Source organism: Calypte anna, chromosome 2 (genome assembly GCF_003957555.1).
Source record: "Calypte anna isolate BGI_N300 chromosome 2, bCalAnn1_v1.p, whole genome shotgun sequence".
Lineage (NCBI taxonomy): Eukaryota > Metazoa > Chordata > Aves > Apodiformes > Trochilidae > Calypte > Calypte anna.
This window is the reverse complement of record NC_044245.1, coordinates 143,936,740-143,948,835: the sequence shown is the minus strand read 5'-3', so window position 1 is coordinate 143,948,835 and position 12,096 is coordinate 143,936,740. Positions and strand designations below refer to the sequence as shown.

At 35.7% G+C, this 12,096-nt stretch overlaps 1 protein-coding gene across 1 annotated transcript in view; it reads left to right on the top strand.

Annotated features, from left to right (window-relative positions):
- ZFAT (zinc finger and AT-hook domain containing) overlaps nucleotides 1–12,096 on the top strand; it is an 82,508-nt gene that overhangs the window by 55,546 nt on the left and 14,866 nt on the right. Inside the window, exons 11-14 of the mRNA XM_030445099.1 lie at nucleotides 1,027–1,115; nucleotides 3,523–3,661; nucleotides 8,408–8,526; nucleotides 10,033–10,159. Coding sequence (XP_030300959.1) covers nucleotides 1,027–1,115; nucleotides 3,523–3,661; nucleotides 8,408–8,526; nucleotides 10,033–10,159 — 474 coding nt within the window. The remainder of the gene's footprint in view (nucleotides 1–1,026; nucleotides 1,116–3,522; nucleotides 3,662–8,407; nucleotides 8,527–10,032; nucleotides 10,160–12,096) is intronic.

Genomic DNA, 12,096 nt, shown 5'->3' with positions numbered 1-12,096 from the left:
TATGCCCATTGTCTTTACTCTCTACAAATCCACTTCATTATTTCTGAAACAAGCAATGAAGAAGAGTAAAAGTCCATCAGTTATTTTACCTCCATACATTTTGGCAAAATTTATTCCAAATTAAAATAAATCAGCAAGAACAGATATAGAACCTGCCCATCTTCCCTGGGTAGCTGCCAGCATGTAAGTCACCACTTAGAAAGTATGAACTGGTCCCAGTAATTGCTTTCTCTTGCCTTGTCTGACTCTATGTGAGACTTAAGGGTGCTGCAGAGATGTAGATAGGAGAGGACAAAACAGCATGATGAACAAGGCAAGAACTATTTTTTTTTTTTAGTTTTCTAAGCAGAAGTGAAAGGTTGAAACACAAAACCTCTGTATTATTTGCCATTCTTATCTTATTTTTCTCTATAGCATATTTTATTTCTCCCTGTATATAGGGTTAAGGTGTAGAAATCCCTTTTATGATATTTTGAATCATTATTGGGAGTGTAGTGCTAAGCACATAACCAAGTCTTGTGGTAAAAATCATAGGTCGTGTCATACCTTATTAGAAATACATCAAGAAAACTTAGACTAGGAAAACTAAGGAAATTTAAATGTATTATAACAGTTCAGTGCTTGGGACAGAAGTAGGAAAAAAATATGTGAACATGGCCAAGCTTCTGTGTTTTTAGGATTTCCAGATCTGCTTTACAAATACCAAAAAAACTGTGTCTGTAGTTGTGGAAAATCAATTGATTTCCTTTTTCTATTCAGGTTACCCTATAATGATTCTTTTTCTTCTTTCCTAAGTACTGTTCCAGGAGCATCTAGACTATTTAATCCCTATAACTTAAAGATGACAGTTGAGCCTTTTCTCTACTGTACTTAGTTCTATTTAACCAGAATTCTCCAGAGCAAGTACCAGGCTTCTAGTATCATTCACTGTTAGCATTTTGGACATCAGCTTTTTGACAAAATATAATCAGTATTTTTCTGTACTTACATAGAAAAAACTCATTCCATTTTCTATTCTCATTTCAGGAAAGCAGTTTAAATGCACAGTGTGTGACTATACAGCTGCCCAGAAGCCACAGCTCCTGCGTCATATGGAACAACATGTCTCTTTCAAGGTAAGAAAACATAAAAATCATGCTTATTGATAAGTCATTTAGAAATACATGAAGCTTCAGTTTTAAAACTGGCACATTTTCCTGTTTGGTGGCAATTATTGTATCTTACACAGTTTTATATTTTGGGAATTTTCTTTTTCGAGACAGAACTATTTTTTTCCTGAACAATTTGTAATCAGTATCTTTACTTGGCAAAGTCCTTGAGAGAACTGATCTAATATGGACTTAAAAATAAATGCCCTAGGGAAGTAAGAATGTGAATTCCATATATCACTGTTCATTGCCCACCTTAATTTTCTCTGAAAGTTTGCCAGTCTAATGGACTTTAGATGAGTTCATATACTTGAAGAAAATTGAAGAGAATTAATTTTAAAACACCCCATTTATCTGAAACGTGTCTTGGAAAGAGTTTTGAAGATTGTTAATGTTTCTGTAAAGTGTTTAGATTACAGATACAATTTATTTTAATAAACTGTAACACAGTTTTATTCCTAAATTTCACACTGATTCTCAGCATGATAGGTCTTGATATAATGTTTTGTGAAATGTTATGTTCAGGAAATAGAAATTATGCTAGTTTCTTTTCTGGAAAAATCCAGTATGAAAACGTTCATTTTAATCTAACTTTTTTTCTTGGCAATGAGCATAATTCTAACTGAAAACATTGAACTCTTTGTATGCAACAGCTTCCATTATCAGACAAATAATTTTGCTTCTACAAAGACTAGACTTCAGCCACTTGTAATAAGCACCAATGCTAAATACCTCTGTAAAGCAAAAAGGAAGACAGTCCTCTCATGGTTTAAATTTTGGAAGATAAGGCATTAAAGAAAATCAAGCAATTGATCTAGAGATAGGATACATTTTTAAGAAATATTTTTTCTTTCTTAGTATGTTGTTTTGCTGTGGCCTTACCTTTTAAAAAGATTTTTAAAAGATGAAAATACATAATTTTCTTTTATTGGCTAATGTAATGAATATACTCATAATTCAGTCCTTGAAACAGAGCTGGTTCTGGCCTTAGGATCAGCTTTAGAACTGTTGACTCAGTACCTCTCTTCAGTCTTCTGTCAGCCTGCATGTAAGTGTGACCCTTCAAAGCATTGTCAAGAGAACAGCAAACACAGAAATAGGTCAATCAGGAGTATTTGTCAAAAAGGAGTTCAAAAGCTGTCAGTGAGTAATGTTCTTCTCTCTTCTGGGACAGCTGTTTGCATATGTATCAAACTCAGGGAAATGTATAAGTAGCTATGCAACTGAATTATAATTTAATCCATCATATTTCCAAGCTCCAAGAATTTGCAACCTTGCTATCCAGTAGCAGATAACATACAGGACAGGCAAGTATTTGGACAGTGGTTACAAGAATACTGCAGTCTGTCTGGACTATTTCCTTCTAAAAAACATAGTTTCAGCAATAGACAAAGAGAGTCTGTAAAGTGGAATAGCTGAATATCGCAGTACCCCCTGAATTGTCAGGTTAATGAAATCTGAACATCCATTTTCTTCCATACTTTTGCTGTTTGGAACCTTGAGGAAGGTTATGAGCAACAAGCTTAGGGGAATGCTCTAGTCAATGGACCCTGCTTTAAATTCAACTTCTTAATAAACATTTCTGTACCAGCCATTTTTTGCTGACTTAACTGTAGGTTGCTTGTGCTTGAAACATTTTGTGTCCCATTCTGAGGGACTTGACTTTTCCCCAAGGACTTGGGTCAATATCTAAATTCTTTTCCAGGACCCTAATGTTACTGTGACTGTCACATATCTTGCTCAGAAGGTTATGCTCAAAGGCTTACATGAGCACTTGATTTCCTTCACTCTTACACAAAATGTTTTTTTTTTAAAACTTTTTAAAAAAGCATCTCTGTCTGCTGAAGGGAGATATTTGTTCTTAAAACTTAATTAATTTAGTTCCTAAAACTTAGCCTACCATAATGAATGTAAGTGCCAGTGAAAGGGGAGCAGTTGGAAATATGTTGAAGAGGAAAGGAAGCATAGAGCTCAGTCCTGTCAGGTATTTAAGTTGGCTGTACAGTCACATTAGACCTTCAGGTTTTTTACCTTTCTTACTCTGCAAAGCTCACGCCAGCTGAGTCCTTCCCTTGTAGCAGAAAGTCTTCATGTAGTCAGATCTCTGATCATCAATCATGCAAATCATGCATTACAAATAACAGAGTAATAATATTATAATGTTGAGAAAACTTGGTGTCTTGCATATCATAAAAAATACCAAATCCTAGGTAATGTTTAGTTACTACTTCCATCTATATTGAATTTTTGGAGGTCTCCTTGGAAGATGCCTAAGCCAGAAATTAATATGATTTCTTAGGATCACATTGCAGCTCACACATGTATCCTAAAGAGGTCAGGAAATACGTTCTAACATTTTCCCTTTTCCTCCTAGCCTTTCCGTTGTGCACATTGCCACTATTCCTGCAACATTTCTGGTTCCCTGAAGAGGCATTACAACAGAAAGCATCCTAATGAAGAGTATGTAAATGTAGGCTCTGGAGAGCCTGCAGCAGAAGCCCTTATCCAACAAGGTACATCACCATATAGGACTTGTTATTTTTTGTACTGAAGTAAACTCAAAGTAAAGGTAAATTTTTGTGTGATATGTAGAGTTTATTGAACGGTATGTGATAATTCATTGCTAGTTTTTAGTGATTCTGAAATAGCCACCTTTCACCCTTCATTCAGTGTCCTTTGTTCTCACCTTCTAAGGGTGAACCAAAGTTTTGACTGACTTTGCCTGTGCTGTTCATTGTTAATTTGTTCATTCAAAAAATGAGTGATAAATTTGTAAGTATGATTGAGCAGATGTAAGAAAAGACTAAGAAAACAGCACCAAGGTATTGTTCCATTAGAAAAATTAAGCAGGGGGGGAAGTATAGATAAAACAGGTTAGAAGTTACTAAGAGTTTTGTTGATGGGGAAATAGAAGCACACCTTATCTAGATAGGTATTCAAGCATTTATTATTAATATAATGTAAATCTTAAAAGTCTAGGTCAAGAATCACCCATTTAGTTAGACTGTTTATATACAGAAGTCTGAGTGGTGTTATTACAGTTAAAATGGTAACACACTTAATAGTTTCTACTCCTTTTCCTACTGCTATGGTCACCTTTCCACTGTTTTACCCATGCTACTGCTAGTGCTGTTCCTGTTTTCCATATGTTCACCTACTCTGTGGAATTTTAGAGAAGTTAAGGGGCTGAAAATCCATGTAGTAGCTATGAAATCAGTACCTTTTATCAAGACCTATCACGAAGAAGGCCATATTAGTGGGTGCACTTTTCCCACATAAAAGCTCCATTGCCAGCTCCATTTTCTGTGTTGTGCTACATCCCATGAATCTTACACGTGGGCTCAGAGTAAAAACAGGAGGTCTCCAGTTTTCTGATCATCCTACAGAACTGTTAGCTTTTCTTAACATTTTGGTATTTTGTTCCTTGTGGGAGACTTGAATTAATTAGAGTGTGCATATGGAGTTGATAAACATGGGTCTTGTTGAAGTTAAGAAAAATTTTCCTGTTTCTGGAACTGTATCTGGGTCACACATCACCAACAGTTTGTTGTGGACATACAGGTTTTTCAGACCTGTTTTGGCCAGCAGTTGCAACTCGCTGCTTGAGTAGCAACTATCAAATTTCAATTTACCATATTCATAGATCTGAAAAGCAATTTTGGAAAATTATTCATGTAAGGGAAGAAGACCCTTCAGGCCTCATATTAAACAAGTCGGTTGAAATTAAAAGACTGTAGACAAGAAGGGAAAAGAAGGAGAATGAGCAAATGAAAGAAGAAACTAGCAAATATTAATGTCTGATGAAAGTTGTCTCTATCTATTCATCTTCTTGCGTTCTGCTTGTTTTAAGTTACTCCCTGAGCTCTCATACTTGCTCATCTTCTCTACCTTAAGTTGTTTTTTGACTGCATTGAAGGCATTGCTAATAATCTTAATTGGAAATATTAAATGAATGTAGACTGCTGGACTCTACTTAAGATTCCTGGAATGAGTTTATAAGTAAATGAATGATTCATAGAACAGAAGAGGCAACATGCTTATCTGAGCAACTGCACTGCCAGGGATAGGCAGAAGTATTTATTTTCTGGGCTTATATTAAGAAATTAGGAACAGCCAGGATCAGACAAATGCTTGCTGTTTGTGTTTTGGTTTTTTTGTTTTTAAGTGGGATGGGTTTGCTTTCTTCTTTAAATAGAAGTCTATGATCTGACATTTAAAGTAATAAGGGAAAGTAAATATAAGAATTTCGTGTATTCTTCATAGTGGAGTATTATATGTGCATTACCCATTAAGTTTTTTGTGAGACCCTACCTACTTGCTCATTTGATAGCTTCTTTTTTTTTAGTTTTATTTGATTTATGCTTGGCAAGTCACCTGAAAATTTTTCCCCCAATTATTTTTTTTCCTTCACTGATACTCCCAGTGATCCATTGTTTTGCTTATGTATTTCTGCACTCTCTGAGAGGGACAAATTTTCTGCTTGTGTTTGTGCAGCATCTTTTGCAATACATATGTGATGATCAAGTTGTGGCCTCTGTTTCATGATACCACTCCCATCACAGGCTTTCCTATAATAATTGTCTTATGGCTATTCTAGGCCAATAAATAGATTCTTTGAAGTGCATGTGTCAATGCCACGATGGAAAAAAGTTGTGAAGCTGTATCATATTGATGTGCATTATTTTGTTGCAAACATCAGTTTTGGTACTGAAGGTAGATAATGTGTGTAATTTGTTGACTTTCTCTGTGTATTACCCATTGCTTTAGGAATCATCTAGAAATTAGTTTTCCCAAGCTTTCATATTAAGTTACTGACATGGAGTTACGTATTGCCAATTGAAATCTATGCTTCCATTATTTGTTCTTTAATTGAAGTCACCATGATAGAAATTACAGCCTTAGTTTATCTGGTGTATTTTTATAATAATTTCATTATCAAAATAATGCAGAAAAGTTTTCTCTCTTTCATGACATCAGCATTTTCATAATACTGCAGATCAGTTTGAAATGAATATCTGATTTCATTTTGCATAACTAAGAATGTCTTTGTCCTAACCTAAAGGAAGGTATTTTGCTTTTGTGAACTGTGGAGTGATAAACCCCTTGACAGGGCAACTGTTTCAGTTTGTATAGAAACACAGTATTGAGCATCTCCTATAAGGCTTAAGATACACTGAGAGCAAAAAGGGAAAATTTTAGAGAGAGAAAAAGTGTCAGTGACAGACCCTAGTGATTGAGTGTAGTTATTTTTTGTTTTCTCAAAATAAGAACTTTGTTCTCTGGCAGAATACCAAATGGTAGGTTTCTGTTACTGTAAAGCTGAATGCTTTTTCTAGTCACCTTATTTATAAAAGACTATGTGCAGTGAGAACTTGGCTTACCACCAGCTTATGAGAGTACATTTGAAGCATGTGAACAAGCAGGGTGAGAGCCATCATTTGCCATGATAATGTGCAGCCATCTGGTGGCTTAGGTCCTTAAGTGGCAGGATGCCCTGCCCTACTCATTGGATTTGTTAGAGTGAATTCTGGTCACCTAATGCAACAATTTATCACTTGCAGATTGTTTCTGTTCTGCTTTACTCAATAGAGGGAAAAAAGAGAACTACCTATTTGCATAATTACAAGCAAATGATCTGACATTTGACCAAATTACTTTCATAAGAAAAAGAAGTAAAAGCTGTTTAATGTAGTGCAGAAAATTGGATGCTTATGGTTTCATCATGCTTAGTTTTTTACCAGTAATGCTGCAAACTCTGTCAACATTGTTCTAAATTCATGCTATCCATCATTTTGCTGACAATCAAAAAACTGAGGATTACATTTTTCTATGTTAACCTAACTGTAGAAATGCAATAGCAAAGATAGTTGGCAGAAGGTGACAGTAGACTGTTAACTCTTCCTGGTTTACTTTGATAATGTGCCAGAACCCTTAATAATGTTTGTTTGAAACTTGAGAAAACTAGAACAGCTACATTAGAGAATATATATTTTTAAAAAAAACTAATTATGCCACTACTGTGCATGTTAAATATTAAACTCTCAGTATTGTTTATAAGCATCTTAAAAAAAATGCCACCACTTACTGAAAAAGTGCAGTGCATTATGGTTTTGCTTTGTGTCCTGAAGAGCAGCCCAGCAGGGCTTTGCAAGGCAGCAGGGAACCAGTATTTAAAGCTGAAGCATGTCAGAAACCAATCGTGAAGATTTTTAGGCTAGATATACAATATACATTTGAATCTGCAAGTAAATGTAATGGAGTAGGCATTAAAACTTGTTTGTAAGGAACTCTGTGATTTGAAATAAACAGTTTTACAGGGTAAAAGAATTACTTCAGAATTATTTAAAACATGTGCAAGGTTTTGGTGGGCCGAAACTTGGACATAAGTTATAGACCCCCTCAGGCTTGAAAAAAATTTCAGTTGAAAACTATGACTTTTTAAAAGGAAACCCTTTTAAATTACACTCTTCTCTGGTGCTCCTAACATTGGATTTCAGCCAGATCATGAATTTCAGACAGAATCATGAATGTGGGAATGATTCTGCACAGGCTGAAGCATCCCTGAGGTTTGCAGTATTTCCTGTGGCCAGGAGTGGGTCAAACTCAGCATGTTGTCATTGCTTGAAAAAACTTCCCCCTCTCTGATGTACATGACATTTCTAGAATGGCTTTTGTTAGCAAAGCAAACACAAGTTCTCCCCAGTAGGTAAGTTATTATTTATTTTTTTTTGCAGCTTATGTCCTCTCTGCTATGGTTTAAGAGATGAAACTAATGCTTCTTACAGCATCATTTCCTCAGCTAGGTCCATGTGTCTGAGACAAACACAGATAGCTGGCTGCTTCTGCTTTTTCTGTCTCACCAGTCAGTGGTAGGAGTTCTCCAGGGAGAGAAATGTAAAGAGAGGGAAAGACAGGAACAGCATTCCCACAATTTCACATCCACCACAGGAAGGCATGCAGGCCTATTACAGCTGCTACAGCTTCCCAGATAAAGTTATTTCAGACAACTTCCACTACTGTTTTCCAGAATTGCCCTTTAAGCATTGTGACAGTTCAGCTACTTTATATTTTGCCCTTTTTTTTCATGCTGGTTATATGGTTAAAGGAAACCCTTTTAAATTACAGTTATGTGGCTTGATTGAGGTGGGGTCAAATTAAAAGGGTTCTTACTACCTTGAGAAAGAATTTATTTGAGGAATTTGGGGAATTTATTTGAGTAATTATTTACACTCAAGGAATTTATTTCTGTTTCCTTATAGGTGGTATCAAGTGTCCTGTTTGCAGCTTCGTGTATGGTACAAAATGGGAGTTCAACAGACATCTTAAAAACAAGCATGGAATGAAGCTAGTGGAACATGATGGGGAGGCCAAGTGGGAGGTAAAGCAAAGTTGCCTTGGATTTGGCCCTAAGACTTTAAAATATTCTTTGTAAAGTAAAGATAAGAATAAGAAGTATTCAAAATGTGCCCTTGACTTTATGGAAGGTCATGTTATCACATCTCAGTTTTGAATGCATACATTGCTATGACTGTTACGCTTGACTGCTTTAATATCTAGTAGGATTAACTGCTTTTTAAGTGCTTATTTCTGCATTGCAGGGCTCTAGTCTGCAGCAGAAAAGGTGAAAGTTGTAGCAAAAAATGTGAAACTGAAAAATTTATTGCATTTTGTTATGTGCCAATTATTCACTGGTGTTAACTTCAAGATGTGCAAAGCTTCAAGATTCTATTGAGTTAATGAAAAAAAGCTTATGTCTTCATCCAGAAAAGGTTACAATCTGGAAAACTGAATATGTAAGTTGATCAACTAAAAGAACAGTACCATTATATGGAGTAAGTCTGGAATTTGTTGGCTTCAGCTTCAATCCTAAGTACATAGGAAATCTCAATATCACTAAGATGGGACCTTAAAAAGTTCAAGTTAGACCTAAGAAGGCAGAGTTATGAAAAAACAAATCAACAACCTGAATTTTCTCAGTTTGGGGTGAGGTAGGGCAGCTACCTTGGGGGGGTTGACCCTTTCAAGCTTTCCTCTTCTGTATTATGCACAACAGTTATTTATACTAACATGAAAACTGCTACTCTTACAGAGCAGAGCTGACTCTAGATGCAAAAGCATTGGGAAAATCACAGAATTATCTAGACACTTTTATTAAAAAATTACAAAGCTGAGTCTTTTCGACTTCCTGAGTAGGCTGCTGTTGATGTCCAGTGAGGTGAAAAAGCCAGAAGTCAGCTGCTTTGGGCTGACCTCCACAGTTTATGACCTGTTCTGCTAAATTCCAGGCAGTCCAGGCACTGCTATGAATCTAATGCCTGATTTGGAAGAGCCATCCTGCAGTTCTTGTTTAACAATTCTTGAGTATCCACATACAGAATACTAAATCCTTGAAAGCTACCTGAGTGAATTCTATATGGACAATTATTCATAGACAGAGCAAACATTTCAGAATGTAGTCCTTCAAAGTCCTACCCACAAGCATTGACAGCTTATCTTGAAAAGAAATAGTTATGGAAAGCCTAATTTTTCTAAAACAAAAGGCAGCTTTCAAACTTGAGGCATTTTACCAGATCTGCAAGGATAAACTAATTTTGTCCAAAAGGTCTTTACTAGATCCTGATAGACTTGGAGTCTATTTTTAGTTTTAAAATAACTGCAACAAGGTTGTTAGCATGCTTAAAACAACTATTGAGGTAGAATTTAGAATAAAACTATGGGATGGTATCCCCACTCTTGAGTTATCCTTCACTCGGTCTTTCTATAACTCATTTTACAGAATTTGTTTTACAGATCTCATTACTTTAAACTCAGAGCTTTCATTATTTTCTGTATTATTCAAATGAGAGTGAGATTATTCATAGATTGGCTGGGTTTTGTTTTTAAGGTAACTGCTGAAATTTCTGAAGAAACATCCACTCAGTATCTCCATATCACAGAGACTGGAGAAGATGTTCAAGGCACTCAAGCTGCTGTAGCTGCATTACAGAACCTTAGATATACTTCTGAGAATGGTAAGTTACCATTTTTCCACTGAAACATAAAATACACCTTTTATTAATAAATATATGATTCTTTTGTGTATACTGGGCAATATAAGATACCCTGCAAAACTATTGAAAATGGTGAAATTTGACATCCAGAACTTACTTCTGTAGGGCTGTACTTTGAGGATAAACAATGAGAAATGACCATTCTTTATGAATTTTTATGTCCTTAAGTCATTAATACTTCTTACACTCAATTTTGCAATTTATTATTAAGTGTGTGGAATTTCCTGCATTCATCATTAAATATACTGGGAAATCAGCCTTCCTGGCAGGGTGTATATCTAATGGCAATTCTGTAGCTCTTATTGTTCTCCCTCCTCAAGTCCCACAGACCTCAGAAGTGACATGGTGGAGTAACTCATTTGTGATGTTCCCAAGACAGTACCAGCAAGCTTAATTCTGATGATACACAAAACAAAATAAGTTATTCTTTGTCAAACCAAGGATGAACAAGATTGAGATTAGACAGTGATTGCTAAGTGGAAATTAAAAAATTTGGAAGAAAAAAATGTTCAAGCTTCTAATACATGAAAGTCCAGAGAGGGTGTTTAAATGCTTTGTGTTTATACATACGAGTAAATGCACAGGTTATCAGAAGTTAACATTTTACTCTTATTTACCACTGTGACCTTTATAGTTCATAATCAATACAGATACATTCCATAAAATCCCATTTTTAATGGAATTTCCAATCATGTTGCTATTATTTTAAAAACTTGGTATTCTGAATGACTAAAAACATCTTGGAGACATTTTCTTAAGCTTTCATTTATTTAAATTAAAGTAAAATGATAATTGGGATATGCTATATGTAAGTTTTGTTTTTAAGCTTGGGGTTGTAGTTTTCAGTGTAGAATGATTTGCTTTTTAATGCATCCAGATCCAGATATTCTTTCAGCATATTCCCTCTAGGTATGAAAACCCATAGTCTAAGACAGTTATACAGAAAAAATCCTAAAGAAAGCAAACATTTTTCAGTATATAGATAAAGTTCTTACATAGTTAAGAAATTATAACAGCTTTTTGTTTAAAATGAAATTATTTCCTCTAGATCCCCATCACAGTATCAGCCTCAGTTTGAAAGGGTTTGGGATGAAGAGATGAGGTGTTAAACTATTTACTTTCTCTTTCTGAGCTCCAGCATTGACTGCAGAAAGCATAGGGCAGCTTCAGCATGACCCTTAGAATTTCTTTCCCTTACTGAAATCTCTCTCATGCTGACACTGGAGGTCTGGGAGTGGTGGGCCACAAGAGGGGTATACACATTCCTGCATAACAAAATACATTTTCCAATGAATGAATCTTTCCTTTTCATACTTGGGGAGAAGGGAGAATACAACTGTGCACAGGGTCTTTTTTGTAAAATGGCCTTTCCTTTGGCAGGGCTACACACAAAAGGATCTTTTTTTAAAAGGTCAAGCAGGCTCTGATCCCATGCTTATAAAATGATAAACATGAGCTCTCCCAACCAATTAACTTTTCCCTTCAGCATGTTGATGACAGCAGTACCTCTCCTAGGTTGAAAGGTATTGCAGATGGCCAGACAGATGGTAAACACAGGTTTGTAATACACAAAATAACTATCATGGTTATAGGTTTAGAGCTCAGGGTCTGCTGAAGCTGGATGTCTGGCGAGTGCACATTTGGATGTGCAGTCTTGGCAGCTTCTTAATTTGCAGTTACTTCTATGAGTTGCATCTATTGTTTGTTTCTTCCATGGTTCTTTTTAGTTCTCTTTCAAATAGGCATAAAAATGATCAGTGTGGCTTCACTTGCTGATTCATGGATTCCTCAGGCAAACTTGTTTTGTGAATACCTTCCTGCCACAGGCTGCTGTTGTTATGAGCTATTTGAAATTTATAACAGCTCTGTGAGCCAGAGTTAAGGCAGGAGGGGAAAGT